The sequence below is a fragment of the Phoca vitulina genome, unplaced genomic scaffold, assembly GCF_004348235.1.
Source record: "Phoca vitulina isolate PV1807 unplaced genomic scaffold, GSC_HSeal_1.0 scaffold70, whole genome shotgun sequence".
Classification (NCBI taxonomy): domain Eukaryota; kingdom Metazoa; phylum Chordata; class Mammalia; order Carnivora; family Phocidae; genus Phoca; species Phoca vitulina.
The window spans coordinates 3,270,277-3,295,609 of NW_022589773.1; the positions used below are offsets into that span (position 1 = coordinate 3,270,277).

The following is a 25,333-nucleotide window of genomic DNA, read 5'->3' on the forward strand; positions in this document are numbered from 1 at the left end:
GCTTCCTGGGAAGGCACAGCAGCACAGTCCCCATGCAGCTCTGTCAGCAGAGGTCAATGTCAACACTGACTGTGGGGGGTTCCTCTGTGGCCAATACTATGGAGGTCTTCAAGTAGCAGTGGTACCTAGGGCTAGAGGGATCCTAAGAGGCAAAAGCTGCTAGGGTCTTCTTGCTCTGCTTGAGAGAGAGAACATAGGAGAGTCCTAGGCAGGGATCCCTCTCCGACTGTAGCCTGTTTCTCCACTCCAAAGATTGGGAACTCTGCCGGCTCAGGCACCCCCGTTCTTTCTGTGACCGGATCCTGAGACTACACTGTCCCACCTAGGATTCTGCCCTGCTTCTCCACCCGAGCACCTGTCAGGCAGGGATGTCTCTCACTGGAGCAGACTTCTAAAAATTTCCATTTTGCACTCTGGTGCTATAACACTTTCTGGAAGCCAGCTTTCAGAGGCTCCCCACCCCCCTGCCATTTATCTTCCAATATATACCCTCAGATTCACTTCTCTGAACCTTCTACCTTGCAAAAAAGTGGTTGCTTTTCTATTTGTAGAATTCCAGCAATTCTTTTCTTACACCTCAGGTTGAATTCATAGGTGTTCAGAATGATTTGACAGTTATCTAGCTAAATTCAAGAGACCAGATGAAACGAGGTCCCTTACTCTTCTGCCATCTTGCCTCCTAGTCAATTCTTCTCCTATTAGTCAGAGTATTTTATCCATTTAGATATCTTATTACCAAAGCTGATTTGTTGGTTCTTGCTTTGTATTTAGTGCTCTCAGGATTTTTGTGTGTCTCTGAAATTTCCCTGCTTTTCTATAACAGTAATAAATGAGCCTCTTCAAGAATTCTTCCCAAGAAAAAAAATACATAATTTATATAGAATTTCAGAGTGTTCATAGTCTTTGAAGTCCATCCACGGATTCCTATGAGTCAATAGTTCCCAGGCTAAGGATCTCTGTTTCAAAAGTACTTTTACATTTTAAAATGCATATATGAACCACTACTCCTATAATTATTTTAGAAATGCAAGAATAGTGTAATATTCCTAAGAATAGGAACTCTATCAATACAAATATATGTAATATAAATAATAAAAATTTTAGTTTATTTGTGTAAAAAATCCAGTTTGTTATAACTGTGTATTATGTATCCTTGGCCAAGAGTTGGTTGATGTATTTCAAAATAGTATTACAATTATTTAGTATTACATAATTAACAATTTGTACTGTTTAATACAATGATTCTGCTACCATGTTGTCTCTATTCTTGTCATCTTAATGCATCATTGGCCAGACTAGAGTAGTATTTCGTGTAATTACTTCAGAAAGGGTACCTGGGTAATCACTTCCAAACCCTTATATACCTAAGAATATGTCACCTTCACATATGGATGGCAACTAATAAGTGTTCAGAAATCTTGAATCAGGACTCTCCTCGAAACCTCTGTAAGATGCTGCTTCACTATCTTTTGGCATTTAATGTTCTAGAGACTAAGCCTTGAGGTCAGCTCAATTCCTTCATCAACAAATGTTAAGTGTACACTAACTCTGTCTAATAGATGCTGAGGATAAAATGAAGGAAAAAAACAACAGTTCTATCCTCATGGAACTTATATTCTAACTGAGGAAGGTAAAAAATAATGAAAATTGTGATCAATGTAATGAAGTCTGATATATGAAAAATGGTGAACAGAAAGAGGGTATTTGCCTTGTGTCTGCACAGATGCTGTCAAAACTCTCCTCTCACATCTTAATCATGAAGACTCATCCGTCAGTGTAAATCCCCCTTTCTAATTTAGTGATCCATTAGTCTGAGATGAGACAGGAAAAGAGCCCTCAGAAAAATATCATCTCTCTGTCATTTTTTCCCCATGTTTGGTGAATTCACTGCACTAGAAGTTAGCTTTCTCACCTCATATGTGATTATTCTGTACACTGAATAAAGAACACTATGGGGTAAATCCTATAACCTATCTCCTCCCAGTATTACCACCTGCTGTATCATACAGAAGTCTCCCCAGCTTTCTACCAGTTACAACCACCACTTAAACTCCCATAATCCTACACTGAGATACAGGAGAGAAAAGGGCTCCAACTGCTCCTTGATTGTCCATCCAACTTAGGTGCTACCGGCGCCTCAACTCGGAGACAGACATACTGCATTCACAGAAGGGTGAGTAGAGAACTGATGCTCTTCTTTAATATATTCACACCTCCATGATGTTTGGTGCATTTCTATGTTTATTTCATGAGAATGCTTCTTTTACCTTGTTTTCACTTTTGGTACAGATTTTGTCCTATTTTTAAAGTCTGTTGGTAGTTTTAAATGCAATGGGAAAGAGAAATTAGATCACTATTTTCACTCCACTATCTTACTCAAGTCCCATACTGAGTTGTAGACTTTTTAAACCCTTTAAAGGAAGTTTCTGAATAATCCATCTTGGTATTTTGCATAGACTAAAGGTGCACTTTAATAATAAAATACTTTTTAAAAAAATCATACAGTGTACTCTGTGATATATACCACTAATAAATCTGCATCAAAGATAATAAAACTAATTATAATTACCTGAAAATTCTCTTACATCACTTATTTCAAGTAATTGCTTTTAAATATAAAAAACTTTCCATTTTTCTTGCAAAAAATTTATCAACTGATGAGAAAATACTTTAGAAATTCTAATAATAGTCTAGACTACACTCTCTTTTCCATTTTACTAGATCTTACCCCAAAAAATTCTACTTTTTCCCCACATTAAGATTTCAACTCTTACTTCTTTTACTATGTTCCCAGTATTGTATTGAAATGGCAAACAGCCAACTTCTAATAATTTCATTATTTTCATTTAGGTAAGTCACATGCAAGTTTTGTTAAGCATAAACCATAACATTTTTGTTTCCTGTCTTGTTAATTTTTGCCATTCTAACTGGTATAAGGTGGTATCTCATTGTGGTTTTGATTTGTATTTCTCTAATGGCTAGTGATGTCAAACATTTTTTCATGTGTCTGTTAGCCATTTGTATGTCTTCTTTGGAGAAGTGTCTGAACCCTCTTACACTGTTGGTGGGAATGCAAGCTGGTACAGCCACTCTGGAAAACAGTATGGAGGTTCCTCAAGACATTAAAAATAGAGCTAGCCTACAACCCAGCAATTACACTATTTACCCCAAAGATACAGATGTAGTGAAAAGAAGGGGCACCTGCACCCCAATGTTCATAGCAGCAATGTCCACAACAATCAAACTGTGGAAGGAGACAAGATGCCCTTCAACAGATGAATGGATAAAGAAGATGTGGTTCATATATACAATGGAATATTAGCCATCAGAAAGGATGAATACCCACCATTTGCACTGACATGGATGGAACTGGAGGGGATTATGCTAAGTGAAATAAGTCAAGCAGAGAAAGTCAATTATCATATGGTTTCACTCATATGTGGAACATAAGGAATAGCACGGAGGACCACAGGGGAAGGGAAGGAAACTAAATGGGAAGAAATCAGAGGGGGAGACAAACCATGAGTGACTCTGGACTCTAGGAACCAAACTGAGGGTTACAGAAGGGAGGGGGTTGGGGAGATGGGATAACCAGGCGATGGGTATTAAGGAGGGCATATGTGGTGATGAGCACTGGGTGTTATACGCAACTAATGAATCGCTGACCACTACACCAAAAACTAATGATGTACTATATGCTATATTGAACATAATAAAAAATAATAAATTAAAAAATTTTTAAAAAAAGAAGAATATTGGTAGGCATTTTTCTATTTCCACCTTCCCTTTTCCCAAGCATTATAATACTATGCATATTTATATGCAAATTCCAAATCATTAGAAAACACTTCTGTGAACCATATACACTAACACTGAATCTTTTTCTTAGGAGAACTATGAATTTACATAAGGAAACTAATCCTGGTAATAGAAATTGTAAAATTTTTAAGTATTATTTAAATAGTTGAACCCGATCTCAGTAGAAAGAAATTACTCTGTTAATTTGGACTAGTATTTTTTTATGCTTCTTAAAGTACATTTTACCTTCTCTTTTCAATTTTTTATCAGTGAGTCATCTGTTAAATTCTTGAATTCGCCATAGAAATTTCATGGGAATATGCAGAAACTCTATGAAGAGAGATGAATTATTTTATAATAAAAAATGCAGGGGCACCTGGTGGCACAGTCAGTTAAGCCACTGACTCCTGGTTTTGGCTCAGGTCGTGATCTCAAGGTCCTAAGATTGAGCCCTGTGTCAATCTCCAGGCTCTGCACCTCCCTTCTCCAATAAATAAATAAATCTTAAAAAAAAATAAAATTTTTGGTGATTAGGTATTAACTTAAAAAAAAATGAAGTTCACCAAAAAGTTATAAATGTAAGCCCAAATATAACTACCTAAACATTTAATGTTTACACTCTTATCCTTTGAAAATTTATGTAAACTATAAAATAATGTTCCTATGTAATGCTTAAATTTTTTTAAATTCACATTTACATATATATAACACATTCCATACTACTGCCTTTAATTATCAGAACTCAATTTCTTATATTTGAAGAAATATTTAACTTAAAATATAATGTGAAAGTTTATTGTGTTCATTAAGGTCTCTTTTGCTGAGGAACTAGAAATGAGGAAAAAAAAAAGTCGACAGTCACACAATTCCAAGAACCACTGAAAGCCAGCAGTAAACATGCAGTCTTACCTTCAGGGGGTAAACTGTAGAGCTGGGCCACAGGCCCAGTCACAGGAATAACTGGCAACTGGAAATGGAAAGAACTTTTAATCGTTGGGAGTGGCAGGCGATTTTTAGGAAAACACTTCCTCATTATCAGACTGGAGGTGTTGACAAGAGGATCAAGGGTCCTGACTGCCAAACATTCCTGTTTTTTAAGAAAAATAAAAAAAGAAAAGAAAGAAAAAAGATAATATGCCTTTGGTGAATAAGTGAATCAATTTTACATTACTTCATAAAGTAATACATCAATAATTTTCAAGAGACAAATACACAAAAACCAATATTTTAATGTAATATGATTATAAAATAGCTTTGCCTATTCAGAAGTATCTCTTCATAAGTAAGAACTTCATGTGGCAAATTTAGTAATACTTTTCCTAAAATATTTTAACTAAGCAGAAATCAGTACCATCTTTGGCACCAAAAGTCACCAAAGTATATTAGTCCCACTTCATCCCTGGTTTCAGTTACCCATGGTCAACTGTGGTCCAGCACAGATGATCTTCCTTCTGACCTAAGGTCAATACTAACCCTAATGCTATAACACAACATACTTACATCAGTCCCCTCACTTCATCTCATCACAGAGGCATTTTATCATCTCACATCATCAACATAAGGATGAGTACAGTACAATAAGATATTTTGAGAGAGGGGGACCACATTCACTTAACTTTTACTACAGAATATTGTTACGGTTGTTCTGTTTTATTATTAGTTGCTAATCTCTTACTGGGCCTAATTAATAATTCAAACTTTATCACACGTATGTATGTACAAGAAAACACACATTGTATATATAAGGTGAAGTACTATCCAAGGTTTCAGGCATCTAAGATCCAAGGGATCTTGGACCGTATCCCCCACAGATAAGGGGGGACTACTGTGCTAAGTAATATCTATGAGTGACCTACAAGGCATTTAGCAAGCCTAGGGCATAAAATAAAGATTATTTTTAATTTAAGGGAAGAAGCAAAAAAACATTAAGTAAAAAAGATAGTAAGAAAGGAGTAAGAAATAAAAAGAAATGTGCACTGGCTGAGCCTTTCTCAGAACTGTTATCAGTTATCATACAATAGCACCTCTAATAAGTTGATTCTTCAACTTACAAAAAATAGTCTGAATACCATGATTTTAAGTTTTAAGAGTTTAATACGCTGTCCTGGTATCCAATCTTGACAAAGGCTAATGGACAGGGGATCTGAACCTATAACATAAAACACTACTGGCATTTAGATAGCACTTTCATATCCCATAAAATTTTCAATATAAATTTTCACATCTGACCTGTCAGAACAGATGAGAAATTTAGGCTCAGAAATATTAAGTGGCATAAACAAGGTCACCCAACTCTTCCTGATAGATCAATTATCCATCACTGTCTACATGAGGAATAGTAAAAACAAGTGCATATGATTGATCTAGAAAAGAAAAAGCTTAGGGTAAACATAAATTGTGTGTTCAGGTATCTTAACTACTGCCATGTAGAAAGAGACCGTTGTGTGCAAGACCAGAAGGGCACAACCAGGATGACTGGCTGCAATTTTTAAAAGACAGATTTCTTTCTAATAACTATAACCTTCTATAAACAAAATGGTTGCATTGTAACATCCCCACTGCCCAGAGCTGAGTCTTCTTGCTAAAGATATTGTCAAGAAGGTTTACAGTTAAGATGGCTGGCAGAACTAGGATTCCTAACTCCAGGTTTCACTTTTGTACCTTCTCTGTGTAAAAATGCTCTATCCAGAAGGAAGACACTGACAATACTCACAAACAACAGAACTGCCTTACCAGCTATAAAGATCCATAAATATCTTATGAGGGGAACATGCAAAACTGAGTACAGCCAACTGCATATCTTAGCAAACATGGCTCTACAGATTCCCTTCCTGCCCAGTGGATGGATTTATACATCCTCCTTTTACCTAAAATCTCATATTGCAGAGATATGCACTCAGCACTTTCTCCAACTCAGTCTGAGGAGGTCGCGTGAGAAAGGTTTATCATGCCTTTTCATTTTCAGATTTTTTCTTAAACATATTTATCACACTTTTTTGAGTATTTGTAAGAATACTAAATTTTGGGGGCGCCTGGGTGGCTCAGTCGTTAAGCATCTGCCTTCGGCTCAGGTCATGATCCCAGAGTCCTGGGATCAGGCCCCACATCGGGCTCCCTGCTCAGTGGGGAGCCTGCTTCTCCCTCTCCCGCGCTCCCTCTGCTTGTGTTCCTGCTCTCGCTATCTCTCTCTCTGTCAAATAAATAAGTAAAATCTTTAAAAAAAAAAAAATACTAAATTTTCTTAAGGACCAAATAATATCATTAACACATAACCACAGTAACAGGAAGAAAATTTAAAAACTCACCTGTGAAGTGTTATACAGAATTTTCATCCCATTGGCATCTATAAATGCTTTTCTTCCCAACTTGATGTTTGTAACACTTTTTAAACTCTGTAAAATTCCTTTCCGAATGAGCATGTTTCTATGTCGGTTATCATGGCGGTGCCAATCTACATAAATTGTTAAAAGGACTTGGACATATCCTCTGTCTACAGCTCTTCTGGCGTTTGTTTCTTTAACAAAAGAAAATTGAGAAAGAACATTTTTTAAATGACAAGAGAAAATAAATTTAAAATATCACCACAATATTGCAATGAGTTTTTTTTCAAAAACATATACATAGCAGCCACATACTTAAATATTTTTTTCTCTAACAAAATAAATGAAAAGTCCCAGATGGCAAACTACATTGTCATTATTGTAATGTCTATTATAAACCTTGTTTCCACTGAAATTAACTCTACTGGATTGTAGCTTCTATTACAAACTGTATGTGTTTCCAGTGAAATCACCTGCGTTAATTACCCCCACAATTATATAAATATCCATGCCATAACAACACTAAGTTAAAAATACTTACAAAACTTTTAGTAAATGAAATGTGAAGAGCACTTTACTGCTTTCTGGTCATTAATTATCTAATGTAATAAAAACTACATTAAAGAGGGTTTTTTTGTAAATGGTTCATTTTACCGGGGTAGAATTAACAGAAATCCACAAATTTGATCTATTTTATTAAAGTGTTAATATTTTAGATTATTAACCAAAAGGGTACATTTCACTAAAATGGCAGTAGGGGAACCCTATCATAGCAACATCCGGAGCCACTCAGTACCACATAGGGGCACCAATGATAGGAACACAAACTAATGTCGAATACCAACCCATCCAAGCTTGTTTAGTCACAAAGAAATTCCAATCTCTCCATAACCTAAGTTTACCCTGGCTCATGGCATAGGCACTAAGATAATGTAACAGTAAGGTAAGGCTCTGTTGCTTTTAGTTACCTGAAAGAATTACTACAGCTTCCAAATGGCTAATATGTACCTAAAACATAAAGATGTTGAGGTCAACAAACTATTAATGCTCTCTCAGAAACCCTGTTCTGACTTTAGGGAGCTGGAAGAAATTCACATGGTGGGGAGAGGGGCTTTCTTACATAAAGGCTTTAAAACCTCTTCTGTGTCTTCAAGAGCTAGTTGGCCAAGGTTGTGGCTATTTACACAATCAGGTCAACAGTTTTGACTAACAGTAGTTCCATGTATTTTAAGGGAATATACACTTTGTTTACACCACCTGGAGTATATAAACCTTTAGTTTACTAGCTGTGAATATGATTTTCTTAAAAGACATTATGAGCCTAAATGGTATTTATGTGAAATATTTAAATTCTTTATTAAAGATCAAGTAAGAAACTTGCCCGTAACTCAAACACAGGTGCTGAATGAAGAGAAGTAAACAGAGCTATGTGCAATCTGCAACTGAGCACAACTAAAAAGTTTAGTAAAGGGGTTTTTATTCATGTGTTTAGGACACCTAACTCACTATCAACCTATGTCTCTTCTTCCCTCTCCGGTTAAAAGACAACTCCGGTTCCCCTTTAGACTGCAGCATCTCATCCATACTCTAGCGATGGCACCCAGGCTGCCTGTCCTTCTGCACTGTGTGTATACATGTTCTTTGCTTTATACTAGCTCAGGGTTATTATAATAGCCTTATTTACCCTTTTATTTTTTTTCTCTCATTTACCCTTTCAAAGTAAATAACTGCCCCCTCCCAGAAAGCAGTTAAAAAAAAAAAAAAATCAATGAATGAGAATGTTCCAAAATGCCACAGTGCGTTTAAAAATATGCAGGTGCTACTAAACATTATCATGCATTATTAAATTTTTATTCTATTTAGAGCCATGTGCCCTATGAAAACATACCAAATATAAACTAGACTCATCCTACTGGTCAGTTACTTTTTTTACCTGATGGAGTAAAACAGGTATGTTTGTCCACCATCCTCCTTTGAAGGAGGAGCGAGTAAAAGGAAGATTACTATTTAAAACGCAAGATACCAGATTTCAGTCCTCTTAGATTAACCAATTTCTATAAATAGTTGAAACTTATGAGGGTTTTAGTTTCTACTGACTTAGTGATTTTGTCATCAGTGATTCTGAAAATTAATAAGCTTCAGTTTTAATAGCTATTTTAATCTACTCTAATTCAAAAATATATGCCTATATGAATTTAAAAATTAATCTTTAAATAACAATTTGAACCACAAAGGGCACAACAAAGCCAGGCCACAAACATCTTTTAAAATTATTCCAAGTATTCTGATCTTGGTCTAAAGTTTATCACATCATATATGAAAATAAAGCTACATGGTTCATCTAATTGAGTACCACACATTTCATTTCAAAGATAAAACTGTTAACTGAATTTTATATACTCTGGTATATAATACTAATACCTAAGATGACTTTTTAAATTTAATAAATGTAATAAATCATTACTTTACCAAATACCAGATTTTCAATCAATTAATCATTTACTACTGTTCAAATTAACAATTCTGGTCATTCAAATTTAAGGGCAAGTTGGTGTCACCCTTTATAGACAGTTTTGGGGAAAAATAACATTGAAAGCCCTCATAACCTTAGGACTAAATGTTACTGTGGTTAGTTAAGATGTTAATTTAATCAACCAATGAGAATGGAAGTGCTAACAAAAGTTGTATTTAAACCACAGGTACTGAGTAACTTGGAGAGAGAGAACATATAATGTAGATAAATTTCTCTCCAAAGGAATCATATCATAAGACACATTTACTCCAATGCTTCAATTTTGAAGATAAAGAAAACAGTTGCTTTAGTTTGTAAATTTACATTAATTGTCATTTTTAATGATTTAAACTTGAATTTGATAGAAATGAAATTTTTAATAAGAGGTTTCTAAATGAAAATCATTTGTGTTCAATATACAGTAGTTGTTCACAATATCCTTCACAGTAAATATCCTCAATATCATGTTAGCTTCACTTTTAAAAAGATGATACTTATATAATATTTACACGTTACTTGCCTCTATTAACAGGACTTTATATTTATATAATGAACTTATAAAAAGAAAGTCAATGTACTGGAATGAATTACATAGATGTACTACATTATAGCTCAATAAACGACATTAGCTATGATGTGTATCGATCAACCATATGAAAAGATAGAATCAACTTTGACATTAAATTATAACAAACTGCTTTATAACTACAGACTAAATCTACATTTCCAGTTTCTTTAAAACAGCAGATAGAATAGTTGGAAAAATAGTATCTAGTATTTCTAGTATTTAAAAACTTACTTGATTTTAGCAATGCAGCAAGAGTGTCTAAAGCAACCCTGTCAACATGAGAAAACACAAACAACAACAAAACTAGTAAAATTAATCTACAATAGTAAATTCATACAATCTTTTCAGATAAGTAATTATTATCTATTCCAAAAGTCATTCCTGTTATCGTCAATTACATATGGTGTTTCTCTGTATGCATCTCTCCCTTCAGGTTCAAATCGGATATGAGGAAGATTGAAATATTAACAGGCAAGCACTAAAAAAAATTTTTTAACGAAGAAAAAGACACCGTTTAAGTCTTTATATAGGAAATTAGATATATAGAATCAATTATTGTACTTGTATCTGACCCTGACAGAGTTTACAAAATAACAGTATTAAGAATCAGAGGCCCTGATTCATAAAAAATTAAAACAAAAACAAGTTTTAAGACAAAATTTGTAACTACAAAATTCTATAGATACTCATAGCTCTCTGACTTTAAAGTATTTTAGCTCTATCAAGCAATAATCCTAATATTTAAGGTGATAACAAATGTAAAATATTTTGGAACTAGGAGGTTTGGGGAGAAGTAGGAGCCCTTACCATTTTTCAACCATAAGGCACCAAAGAGAATAATGAACCTAATTAATATCTCAAAAATTCTTACTGCCCATTAAAGGACAAAGGAATTGCCCAAAAATTTAAAAGTACTTATATTTTCTTTGAACATAAATACACAAATATGCACAGTGAAATCAACTGCCATTAATTAGCTTTAAAAATGCACATCACTGTGGAAAACCTATAATTCAAATATTTTTTAAAGAAATAAGTTACTGAAGAAATGGCACTTAATTTCAGTAACTTTAAAAACATAAGGCTACATACTACAGTACCTCTTAGCAAGATTTCAACAACTATAATTAATTTGCATAAAAATATGCACTTTGTCAAACTTAAGCATGTCACTCATCATTAAGCATTTGTTGAATGCCTACTAGACACCCACAGGGGCAGGTTCTTCATTGGTATAAAATTAGCACACTTATCTCATCCACAATTTTACAATCTAGATAATGTGATAAAATGTACACATCTATGAAAACACTACTCAAGAAATTAAAACCAGAAACAAAGCAGTAAAGTAAAAGTTGCATATGTTAGTGTAAAGGAGACCCAGCACGATGGAGTATGTAAAGGCAAAGAGCACAATCAACTAGAAGACTGAAGATGGACACTGGTTCACAGTAAAACCTGCAACAATTATCTAGAACTAGGCACAGAGTAAGTGCTCATTCATAATAAATGCTCATTAATGCTACCCTCTAGAGCAAGTCATTAATGGCTGCACTTTGATTTACTGACAGAAATAAAGCAATCATATAAACCTTTATTTAAGATAACATTCATAAAAAGAAAAACAAAAGTATATGCTTTAAAAAATATTACAAATTCAGACCTGGAACTTTCTCAAAACAATGTGAAGTTTTGGTAATGGTGAGTTAAAAGTAAATGAAAACTATGAAATTACATACTGACTTTTCATAGCACTAAATCATTAGTAAGAAACTTTCCATAACCTTACAATTATGTACTAAAATGCGCATAAGACTATACAACTACCGGCATAAGGATGGCTTTGAAATTGGTCAAAATTAAACACAGAACTAAAGGGATCTTCCAAGTGAAACAATACAAAATAATAGAAAAGAAGCAAGATCTGATAAATGCCAGAAATTGTTATAGATGCCTTATATATGTGTTTTCTAGTTTATTTTTTTATAAAGATTTTTATTTATTTGTCAGAGAGAGAGAGAAACAGAGAGAGAGAGAGCACAAGCAGGGGGAGTGGCAAACAGAGGGAGAAGCAGGCTCCCCGCTGGCTCCATCCCAGGACCCTGGGATCATGACCTGAGCTGAAGGAGGACGCTTAACTGACTGAGCCTCCCAGACATCCCTGTGTTTTCTAGTTTAATTCTTAAAACAATCCTGGTCCACAGAACTGGCACATTTTATGGCTAAAGAAACCAAAGATTTCAGAATATAATAAATATGCCTAGGCTCCCATAAAAGCGAGGTGCTATGGAAAATGAGTAATATAAGCCTCCTGTTGAGAAGGAAACTTTTGAAATCAGAAATATCAGTATCCTCCAAAAGAGACGTTGAAGTCCTAACCCCCAGTACCTCTGAATGTGACCTTATTTGGAAACAGGGTCATTGCAGATTAATTAGTTAAAATGAGCTCATACTGGAATAGGTGGCCCTTAATCCATCATGATTGGTGCCCTTGTAAGAAAAGAGGAGACTACCTGAAGACAGACACGCAAGGAGAGAACCTCATGTGAGGACAGAGGCAGAGGTTGAAATGTTGCAGCTTCAAGCCAAGAAACACCAAAGATTGCCAGCAAACCACCAGCTAGAAAGAAGCAAGGAAGGATTCTCCATAAGGTTTCACAGGGAGCACTGGACCTACTGACAGGTTAATTTTGGACCTCTAGCCTCCAGAACTGTGAGACAATAAATTTCTGTAATTTTAAGCCACCGAATTTGTACTAGGTACTTTGTTACGATAGCCCTAGGAAAAAAATACAATCACTTGGATGCAATCACTTGCAATGAACTAATAGGATTTTCCCATCTACAGTGAGGCCTTCATTCAAAATTATAAAAATCTTAGAGTACTTTTAGAAACAGTCTTTCTCCCCGGTTGGTAGTGGTTTATAATACATTTGAACCAAATAGAAGTGCTTCTGACAGTTTCTAATCCTTAAACTACATGCTTTTGGGTTGATGTTTATTCTTCAACACCAGCAAAACTAGGATGTGAACCCAGTTTTTTCTGACTCCAAAGCTCATCATGCTTGTTTCACAGCTGCACTAGAGTAAAAGAAATTATGAAGGGGTGCCTAGGTGGCTCAGTCAGTTGGGTATCTGCCTTCGGCTCGGGTCGTGATCCCAGGGTCCTAGGATCGAGCCCCGCGTCGGGCTCCCTGCTTGGCAGGGAGCCTGTTTCTCCCTCTCCCTCTGCCTACAGCTCCCCATGCTTGTGCTCACTCGCTCTCTCTCTCTCTGTCAAATAAATAAATAAAATCTTAAAAAAAAAAGAAAAGAAATTATGAAGTTTGGTGCAAAGTCACTTGACATTTTTACTAAAAGGTTATTTAAAAGGTATTTTTAAAAACTTCAGTACAAAAAAATTTCTGAAATTCTCTGACACTTATAAGCAGTACAAATTTGTAAAAGTTACAAAAGAATTTTAGAATAACAAATTTATCGAAATGCACAGTCTGTATTATGTTAATTGATTAGAATTTTTTAGTTTCACTATTTATACTTCCTCATATATTTTTCCAATCTTCCTAAGTCCCACACAGAATAATACAACCAACAACGGCTTAAAAAGCATCCTGTGGCTTATTCATTTAGGAGCAGTGAAGGAAGAAAAGCTTCAGCTCCAGGTACTCATGAACTCATATCTCCTTTAAATTGGAGGGTCAATCCTTATGGGGACATTCAAGAAGAACCCATTACTTTCTGGGTTGCCTCCATCTGGATTAACAGTGTTTAAATCCAAAACCTAAAATTGGAAAGGAAAGGAAATCTTCAAGGGCATCATCACCCTTCAAACATAAATAATAACCCTAACTTTATTCCACTAAACATAGGACATTGTTTCAGGGGAGGAAAAACAGCAAAACAAATGTTCTAGATGTCAAGATTTTTTAATTAAGGGGGAGACCCTAAGATTATTAAAAATGATAAACAGATCAAGATATAGATGTTTGGTCAATGAATATTTTATTCTTTTTAAAGTAAAAACAAAGTAAAAAATTTGTTTTTCTTTTTTTAAATATAAATACAGGAAGGAATGAAGGGATAATTTAGATAGCACTATTCCTTTTTGAGAAGTTTAGACCCACTGATTTCTGCCTAATTTTGGATACATCCCTGTACTGTATATTATAATGACACTTGTGAAATGCTCTGTTTCTCCAAGGAACTTTATACTAGATTTGGTAACTGGTTAGAATAGGCTAATATAGACCTTAAGAATGAGATCATAACCACTAGATAAAAAATAAATTAAAAAGTACTTTATGGGTCAAGGGGAGAAATGGTATATAAATTTAAAAATAATGAACATACTTTTAGTACTAACTAGAATTAATTCACAGCCACATTACTACATTACTTACCTAAACTAATTACATTGCATTCCTAGGCATTGTGTTAATTAGAAGAATCATCTCATTAAATACTCACATCAACCTTCTGACGTAGGGGCTAATACTACTATTTATAGACATGAAACAAGGGCTTAAGTTAGGTAGCCTCCTATGTATCCTGGAGCCAGTAAACGACAGAGCTAACACGCAAATCCAGGTCTCTCTGTCTCAGAGCCCACTCACTACACTACACCAATTCTGTAAGTTGGTTTTACTTGTGATAATCGTTTTTTGTTTTGTTACATTTCATCAGATGTTCTACGATTATGTATGATCTTTACATAAGTAAAAAGTTAAGACATCCCACCAAGTAATATTAAATGAATAAATATATGTGCAAGTAAGCTCCCATTTTCAAAAAGGATAGAAGCTAAAATATTTGACTTTTCTTTCACCCTGATCTTTATTTCAAAAAGAGTGAAAAGAATGGAAATGTTCTGAACTTATTTGTAAAATTTAACCAAATATTTGATGTGGGTAAGTTCTTCCTCACAAAAGAGTCACAACTAATAAAAGCAGAAAGAATGAGGGGGGGGCGAAGCAAGATGGCAGAGGAGTCGGAGACCTGGATTTCATCTGGTCCCAGGAATTCAGCTGGATAGGGATCAAACCATTCTGAACACCTACAAACTCAACAGGAGATCCAAGAAAAGAATAGCAACAACTCTCTGAACAGAAAAGCGACCACTTTCTGGAAGGCAGGATGTGCAGAGAAGTGAATCCGAGGCGATATTCAGGAGGATAGACGGCGGGGGAGGGGGCCTCTGTCGGCTGCTTCTGGCAAGTGATAGAGCCACAGAGCACAAAATCGGAACTTTTAGAAGTCGGCTCCGCTGAGGGACGTCACTCTGGTGGCGAAGTGGGGGGTGGAACCCTCGTGGGACAGTGTGGTCTGAGGACCCTCGGGGTCACAGAAAGACCAGGGGTGCCTGAGTGTGGCAGAGCTCCCAGGTATCGGAGTGGGGAAGTTGGCTGCAGAGACGGAGCCAAGGAGTGGGCTCTCAGCTCCGGGTTGCCATAAACCGTGATCTGTGGCAGAGTCGGGCCACTGCTCCTCCAAGCAGGGACCCAACAAGCGGCAGATCCGGGGAGACTCCCCCTCCTCCCCGGGGAGGAGCAGTGCGGGAGCGCACCGCAGGGATCTGCTGGGTTTGGAGACTCCACACGGGGTCGGGTGCCAGAGATAGAAATGCTCAGTCACAGGCCGGGTAAGCACGGAGTGCGGCCGGAGACCGGGGAGATGGGAGTGACTGACTGCTTTTCTCTGGGGGCTCACTGAGGAGTGGGGCCCGAGTTCTCTGCTCCTCTGGGTCAGAGATTGGGAGGCCACCGTTTTCACTCTCGGCCTCCAAAGCTGTACAGAAAGCTTGCAGGGAACAAAAGCTCTGGAGAGCAAACCCGAGCAGATTACTTAGCCCGGAAAGGCAAGGGCGGGGCAATTCCGCCTCCGGCAAAGACATTTGGGAACCACGGCAACAGGCCCCTCCCCCAGAAGATCAGCGAGAACAGCCAGCCAAGACCAAGTTTACCGATCAATGAGAACGGCAGAACTCCACCGCTAGGGGAATAATGCACATAGAATCCATGGCTTTTTTTTACCATGATTCTTTAGTCTTTCAAAGTTATTTTTTTTTTAACAGTCTTTTTTTTTTTTCGAAGTTTTCTTTTTCCCTTTTTCAACAAACATCTTATCAATCCCTTTTTTTAAAAAACATTTTTATTTTTCATTTTTAGAGTCATATTCTATCCCTTCATAGTAGTTACCTGTATTTTTGGCATATATATATAAGTTGTTCTCTCTTTAAAATTTTGAGATAGTTTCTTCTAACAGATCAAAATATACCCTAAATCTCTAGTGTATGGTTTTGTTCTACTCTCCTGCCTGATCACATTCTCTCCCTTTTTTTTTTTTTTTTTAAATCCTCGTCTTTTTTTCAAACAACTTCTTATCAATTCCTTTTATAAAATTTTTTTATAATTTTCATCTTTACAGTCATATTCCATCCCTTCCTCATATCAACCCTTATTTTTGCACATATATAAGTTTTTCTTTCTTTAAAATTTTGGGAGGCACTTTCTTCTAACAGACCAAAATACACCCAAAATCTAGTGTGTGGCACTGATCTATGCACCAGCCTGATCATATTTGATCATATTCTGGGGTTTTTTTTGTTTTGTTCTGTTTTTGTTTGTTTTTATCTTTTTCTTTTTCTTTTTTTTTTTCTTTTTCTTTTTTCTTTCTTTCCCTTTCTTTTCCCCCGGCTTCAGGTCTTTTCTGATTTGTTTAGAGTATATTTTCTGGGGACGTTGTTACCCTGTTAGCATTTTGTTCTATCATTCATTGATTCTCCTCTGGAAAAATGACAAGATGGAAAAAATCACCTCAACAAAAAGAACAAGAGACAGTACCGACTGCCAGGGACCTACTCAATACGGACATTAGTACAATGTCGGATCTAGAGTTCAGAATCATCACTTTAAAGATACTAGCTGGGCTTGAAAAAAGCATGGAAGTTATTAGAGAAACCCCTTCTGGAGAAATAAAAGAACTACAATGTAACCAAGTCGAAATCAAAAAGGCTACTTATGAGGTGCAATCAAAAATGGGGGCGCTAACTGCTAGGATAAATGAGGCAGAAGAAAGCATCAGTGAGATAGAAGACCAAATGATGGAAAATAAAGAAGCTGAGAAAAAGAGAGATAAGCAACTACTGGATCACAAGAACAGAATTCGAGAGATAAGCGATACCATAAGACAAAACATTAGAATAATTGGGATCCCAGAAGAAGAAGAAAGAGAGAGAGGGGCAGAAGGTATGTTGGAGCAAATTATAGCAGAGAACTTTCCTAATTTGGGGAAGGAAACAGGCATCAAAATCCAGGAAGCACAGAGAACCCCTCTCAAAATCAATAAAAATAGGTCAACACCCCGACATCTAATAGGAAAACTTACTAGTCTCAGAGACAAAGAGAAAATCCTGAAAGCAGCTTGGGAGAAGAGATATGTAACCTACAATGGTAGAAACATTAGACTGGCAACAGACCTATCCACAGAGACCTGGCAGGCCAGAAAGGACTGGCATGATATATTCAGAGCACTAAATGAGAAAAATATGCAGCCAAGAATACTACATCCAGCTAGGCTGTCACTGAAAATAGAAGGAGAGATAAAAAGCTTCCAGGACAAACAAAAACTAAAGGAATTTGCAAACACGAACCAGCCCTACAAGAAATATTGAAAGGGGTCCTCTAAGCAAAGAGAGAGCCTAAAAGCAACATAGACTAGAAAGGAACACAGACAATATACAGTAACAGTCACCTTACAGGCAATACAATGGCACTAAATTCATATCTTTCAATAGTTACCCTGAATGTAAATGGGCTAAATGCCCCAATCAAAAGACAAAGGCTATCAGATTGGATTAAAAAACAGACCCATCGATATGCTGTCTGCAAGAGACTCATTTTAGACCCAAAGACACCCCCAGATTGAAAGTGAGGGGGTGGAAAACCATTTACCATGCTAAAGGACACCAAAAGAAAGCTGGGGTGGCAATCCTTATATCAGACAAATTAGATTTTAAACCAAAGACTGTAATAAGAGATGAGGAAGGACACTATATCCTACTTAAAGGGTCTACCCAACAAAAGGATCTAACAATTGTAAATATCTATGCCCCTAACATGGGAGCAGCCAATTATATCAGGCAATTAATAACAAAAGCAAAGAAACACATTGACAACAATACAATAATAGTGGGGGACTTTAACACCCCCCTCACTGAAATGGACAGATCATCTAAGCAAAAGATCAACAAGGAAATAAAGACTTTAAATGACACGCTGGACCAAATGGACTTCAGAGACATATTCAGAACATTCCATCCCAAAGCAACGGAATACACATTCTTCTCTAGTACCCATGGAACATTCTCCAGAATCAATCACATCCTAGATTATAAATCAGGTCTCAACCCGTACCAAAAGACTGGGATCATTCGCTGCCTATTTTCAAACCACAATGCTTTGAAACTAGAACTCAATCACAAGAGGAAAGTCGGAAAGAACTCAAATACATGGAGGCTAAAGAGCATCCTACTAAAGAATGAATGGGTCAACCAGGAAATTAAAGAAGAATTAAAAAACTTCATGGAAACCAATGAAAATGAAAACACAACTGTTCAAAATCTTTGGGATGCAGCAAAGGCAGTCCTAAGAGGCAAGTATATAGCAATACAAGCCTTTCTCAAGAAACAAGAAAGGTCTCAAATACACAACCTAACCCTACACCTAAAGGAGCTGGAGAAAGAACAGCAAATAAAGCCTAAACCCAGCAGGAGGAGAGAAATAATAAAGATCAGAGCAGAAATCAATGAAATAGAAACCAAAAGAACAGTAGAACAGATCAACGAAACTAGGAGCTGGTTCTTTCAAAGAATTAACAAGACTGATAAACCCCTGGCCAGACTTATCAAAAAGAAAAGAGAGGGGTGCCTGGGTGGCTCAGTCATTGAGCGTCTGCCTTCGGCCCAGGTCATGATCCCAGCGTCCTGGGATCGAGCCCCACATCGGGCTCCCTGCTCAGTGGGAAGCCTGCTTCTCCCTCTCCCACTCCCCCTGCTTGGGTTCCCTCTCTCACTGTGTGTCTCTGTCAAATACATAAATAAAATCTTTAAAAAAAAAAAAAAAAAGAGAAATGACCCAAATCAACAAAATCATGAATGAAAGAAGAGAGATCACAACCAACACCAAAGAAATACAAACAATTATAAGAACATATTATGAGCAACTCTATGCCAGCAAATTAGATAACCTGGAAGAAATGGATGTATTCCTAGAGATGTATCAACTACCAAAACTGAACCAGGAAGAAACAGAAAACCTGAACAGACCTATAACCACTAAGGAAATTGAAGCAGTCATCAAAAATTTCCCAACAAACAAAAGCCCAGGGCCAGATAGCTTCCCAGGGGAATTCTACCAAACATTTAAAGAAGAATTAATACCTATTCTTCTGAAACTGTTCCAAAAAATAGAAATGGAAGGAAAACTTCCAAACTCGTTTTATGAGGTCACCATTACCTTGATTCCAAAACCAGACAAAGACCCCATCAAAAAGGAGAATTACAGACCAATATCCTTGATGAACATGGATGCAAAAATTCTCACCAAAATACTAGCCAATAGGATCCAACAGAACATTAAAAGGATTATTCACCACAACCAAGTGGGATTTATCCCTGGGCTGCAAGGTTGGTTCAACATCCACAAATCAATCAACGTAATACAACACATTAACAAAAGAAAGAACAAGAATCATATGATCCTCTCAACAGATGCAGAAAAAGCCTTTGACAAAGTACAGCACCCTTTCTTGATCAAAACTCTTCAGAGTATAGGCATAAAGGGTACATACCTCAATATCATAAAAGCCATCTATGAAAAACCTACAGCGAGTATCATTCTCAATGGGGAAAAACTGAGAGCTTTCCCCCTAAGGTCAGGAACGCAGCAGGGATGTCCACTATCACCACTGCTATTCAACATAGTATTAGAAGTCCTAGCCACAGCAATCAGACAACAAAAAGAAATAAAAGGCATCCAAATCGGCAAAGAAGAAGTCAAATTCTCACTCTTTGCAGATGATATGATACTTTATGTGGAAAACCCAAAAGACTCCACCCCAAAACTGCTAGAACTCATATAGGAATTCAGTAAAGTGGCAGGATATAAAATCAATGCACAGAAATCAGTGGCATTCCTATACACTAACAACAAGACAGAAGAAAGAGAAATTAAGGAGTCGATCCCATTTACAATTGCACCCAAAACCATAAATACCTAGGAATAAATCTAACCAAAGAGGCAAAGGATCTGTACTCAGAAAACTATAAAATACTCATGAAAGAAATTGAGGAAGACACAAAGAAATGGAAAAACGTTCCATGCTCATGGATTGGAAGAACAAATATTGGGAAGATGTCAATGCTACCTAGAGCAATCTACACATTCAATGCAATCCCCATCAAAATACCATCCACTTTTTTCAAAGAAATGGAACAAATAATCCTAAAATTTGTATGGAACCAGAAAAGACTCCGAATAGCCAGAGGAATGTTGAAAAAGAAAAGCAAAGCTGGCGGCATCACAATTCCGGACTTCCAGCTCTATTACAAAGCTGTCATCATCAAGACAGTATGGTACTGGCACAAAAACAGACACATAGATCAATGGAACAGAATAGAGAGCCCAGAAATGGACCCTCAACTCTATGGTCAACTAATCTTCGACAAAGCAGGAAAGAATGTGCTACGGAAAAAAGACAGTCTGTTTAAAAAATGATGTTGGGATAACTGGACAGCCACATGCAGAAGAATGAAACTGGACCATTTCCTTACACCACACACAAAAATAGACTCCAAATGGTTGAAAGACCTCAATGTGAGACAGGAGTCCATCAAAATCCTAAAGGAGAACACAGGCAGCAACCTCTTCGACCTCAGCCGCAGCAACTTCTTCCTAGAAACATAGCCAAAGGCAAGGGAAGCAAGGGCAAAAATGAACTATTGGAACTTCATCAAGATAAAAAGCTTTTGCACAGCAAAGGAAACAGTCAACAAAACCAAAAGACAACTGACAGAATGGGAGAAGATATTTGCAAATGACATATCAGATAAAGGGCTAGTATCCAAAATCTATAAAGAACTGATCAAACTCAACACCCAAAGAACAAATGATCCAATCAAGAAATGGGCAGAAGACATGAACAGACATTTTTCTAAAGAAGACATCCAAATGGCCAACAGACACATGAAAAAGTGCTCAACATCGCTCGGCATCAGGAAAATCCAAATCAAAACCTCAATGAGATACCACCTCACACCAGTCAGAATGGCTAAAATTAACCAGTCAGGAAAGGACAGATGTTGGCGGGGATGTGGAGAAAGGGGAACCCTCCTACACTGCTGGTGGGAATGCAAGCTGGTGCAGCCACTCTGGAAAACACTATGGAGGTTCCTCAAAAAGTTGAAAATAGAGCTACCATACGATCCAGCAATTGCACTACTGGGTATTTACCCCAAAGATACAAATGTAGGGATCTGAAGGGGTACGTGCACCCTGATGTTCATAGCAGCAATGTCCACAATAGCCAAACTGTGGAAAGAGCCAAGATGTCCATCGACAGATGAACAGATAAAGATGTGGTATATATATACAATGGAATATTATGCAGCCATCAAAAGGAATGAGATCTTGCCATTTGCAACGACGTGGATGGAACTGGAGGGTGTTATGCTAACGGAAATAAGTCAATCAGAGAAAGACATGTATCATATGACCTGACTGATATGAGGAATTCTTAATCTCAGGACACAAACTGAGGGTTGCTGGAGTCAGGGGTGGGGTGGGAGGGATGGGGTGGCTGGGTGATAGACACTGGGGAGGGTATGTGCTATGGTGAGCGCTCCGAATTGTGCAAGACTGTTGAATCACAGATCTGTACCTCTGAAACAAATAATGCAATATATGTTAAGAAAAAAAAAAAAAAGATAGCAGGAGGGGAAGAATGAAGGGGGGGAAATCGGAGGGGTAGACGAACCATGAGAGACGATGGACTCTGAAAAACAAACTGAGGGTTCTAGAGGGGAGGGGCGTGGGAGGATCAGTTAGCCTGGTGATGGGTATTGAGGAGGGCACGTTCTGCATGGAGCACTGGGTGTTATGCACAAACAATGAATCATGGAACACTACATCAAAAACTAATGATGTAATGTATGGTGATTAACATAACAATAAAAAATTTTTTTAAAAAAGTAGAAAGAATGAGAAAATTAGAAAAGTCACTATTCTGCAACCCCTGAAGAAACAGTGGATCTAGACAATGTCATGGAACACTGCTAAATTATTAGGTGAGAAGTGAAGGGATCACCGCAACTCCGTGATCTTAAGTGGTGCAAGACAGAGTACCAGCACCACATATGAAATATTTTTGACCAGAAAAAAGGAACCCAAATCTAATCACGCCTCCAGCTCTATAGGTCTACAGGAAATTCAAGGGACATACCTACATGTTAAAGGAACCCAGGATACAGTCATCTTAATCCAGAATGTTGGGACAATCTACAAGACATCACCCAAGTCTTTAAACAAATAAATAAAATAGAACCCCAAAATAGAGGAACTGTTATTGATTTTTAAAGATTACAAGACATAGCAATCAAATAAAATGTACATATCTTATGTGGATCCTGACTGGAACAAGCCAACTGTAAAGAAGACATTTCTTAGACAATCAGAAAATATTAGATGATATTAAGGGATTATTAATATTGTTGGACAAAGAAACGATATTCCGGAAACATTAAAAGAAAAAAGTTGTGTCTGATAGTGATCATTCTAAAGAACTCACAGAACAAATGTAATGGCCAATATTTGCTTCAAAATAGTCCAGAAAAAGAAAGGACGGGGAAGGGAAAACTGAGATCAAAATGGCACAATGTTGGTTACTGATGAAACTGGGTGGTGGGTATTATAGGTTCTCTTGTAGTTTTGTGTAGGTCTGTAATTATTCTAGTCTATTTTTTTTTAAGATTTTATTTATTTATTTGTCAGAGAGAGAGCACCAGCAGGGGGAGCGGCAGACAGAGCAGGCAGAGAAGCAGGCCCCGCGCTGAGCAGGGAGTCCACCGTGGGACTCGATCCCAGGACCCTGGGATCATGACCTGAGCCGAAGGCAGCCACTTAACCAACTGAGCCACCCAGGCATCCCTATTCTAGTCTATTTTTGTGTAGGTTTGGAAATTTCCTAAATATGATGAGGAATAACGTGTGCACCTTGTTTGGATTCTGATTCAAACAAACCCATTAGAAAAGGGCACTTTGAGACAACGGGAGAAAATTGAACACATACTGGACTTTAGTTATGTTAAGGAATTAATAATTTGGTTGAGTATGATTTTAGTATTATGGTTATTTTTTAAGTTGCTATTTAGTAGAGTGATATACTGAAGTATTCAGGGAAAAAATAAAATATATTTGGATTTTTTTTTTTTTAAAGAAACTTATATATGAGAATGACATATGGGATTTGCTTAAAAATACCTCAGCAAAAAATAAAAGTATAGAGGGGAAATAAATGAAACAAAAGTGGCAGAATGTTAATAACTACTGAATCGAATAAGTGATTAATAAACCTAATTCAAAATAATTTCATCCTAATATAATATAAACTCTAGGTGTCTTTGAATAATTCCACAGTAAAATATTTTTTTAAAGAATGACTTCTAATATAGCTTAAGAAAAAAATACTAAATATAACCAAGTAACTGGAAATTGCTTTAATTTTCTGAGGCTGAAAGACAAATGAATAGATATACATATCTTGTAATATATATATATATATACATAATTTAAAATAAGAAAAAAGAAAAAGAATGACATTATTTTGACAAAAAAGAAATGTATAAATTTAAAATACATTCAGATAATTGTGCGAATGAAGGATGCATTCATTAAAAGATTGCAAACCTGGGTAGGGAATATAGCAGGCATTCAATAAATGCTTCTGAATGAATGCTACTCTATTAATGATCGTTTTCCTCTTATATTATCTAGGAATGTTGGACATCTAAATTTCCATAACACTACAGTCAATGAATTTAAAGCTTTCTAATTTTGATATACCTCTGAAGATTAAACTTTATATTGAAGAAAATCTTTATCATAATAAAATCACTATTTAAGAACTAAGAAAGGACCCTAGATATAATACAATTCAACCTATTGTGGCACAGATAAGATGATGAGGCCCAGAATAACAAAAAATACACCTCTATTTATACTCAAAGCATTTACTCACTTCATGAGACCCGAATTCTTCTTACTAAACGGTCCGATGATTTTAAACAGCAGCTCCACAACTCCATTTTTCCCTAAGGATACTGAATTCACAGCTAGGAGGCAGAGGAAAGGATGTAAAATGATTTTAAAACCTCAACAAGTAGAAACGTGTATTCTTGGTGATACAGAGCTGAAAACATACACAAATTCTTTAGAAGACCCAAGCCCCTCATAAAGCCTACCTAGCCAATCACTTGAAAGGAAGATTGTTGTTTTGTTTTTTGTTTTTTGTTTTTTCTGGCTTTATTTATGACCTTGCAGGGAGATTATGAAAGAAGTTATATAAAACAACAAACTGTTACTTAAAAAAAAAAAAAAGAGTTTTAAGTTACTCTGTTTTTTCTTCAAAAATTTAAATACCAGGTCATGGAGATTCAAAGACAAAAACAGTGTGGGCCCTCAGAGAACACAGTATAGAGGACAGTGACAAAAACAATAAACAAATAATTACTAAATTACTTTCTAAATAGATTAAGAGATGCAGGCTATTTAGGTTACACCAGAATGAAGCCCCAAGTCCATAATGAAACTGAAGGTATCTCTGGAGAAACTGAGCCTGAGTTCAGTTTTTACCAATGAAGAGGAGCTAGCTAGGGCAGGAGCTGCTGTAAGGAAATGTCTCTGGAGACAGAGATAACATGGCAAACAGAACAGTCGGTGAACACCACGGGTATAAAGTTACACATTAAAACATACAGTATCAGACAGAAGCTTATCAATGGGAAGATGAGGTGGGAAAAGAAGGTAAACAAATTATAGAGCCCTAGAAGTTGTTTGTTCTTTCAACTACAGGGAATTGCCCGAA

At 36.6% G+C, this 25,333-nt stretch overlaps 1 protein-coding gene across 2 annotated transcripts in view; it reads right to left on the reverse strand.

Annotated features, from left to right (window-relative positions):
- Positions 1 to 25,333, reverse strand: part of AGTPBP1 (ATP/GTP binding protein 1) — a 169,482-nt gene that overhangs the window by 83,009 nt on the left and 61,140 nt on the right. For both annotated transcript variants that reach the window (XM_032392979.1, XM_032392980.1), the window contains exons 8-11: positions 24,488 to 24,581; positions 10,430 to 10,467; positions 7,104 to 7,312; positions 4,708 to 4,885 (exon numbers count right to left, since the gene is read on the reverse strand). In XM_032392979.1, coding sequence (XP_032248870.1) covers positions 4,708 to 4,885; positions 7,104 to 7,312; positions 10,430 to 10,467; positions 24,488 to 24,581 — 519 coding nt within the window. The remainder of the gene's footprint in view (positions 1 to 4,707; positions 4,886 to 7,103; positions 7,313 to 10,429; positions 10,468 to 24,487; positions 24,582 to 25,333) is intronic.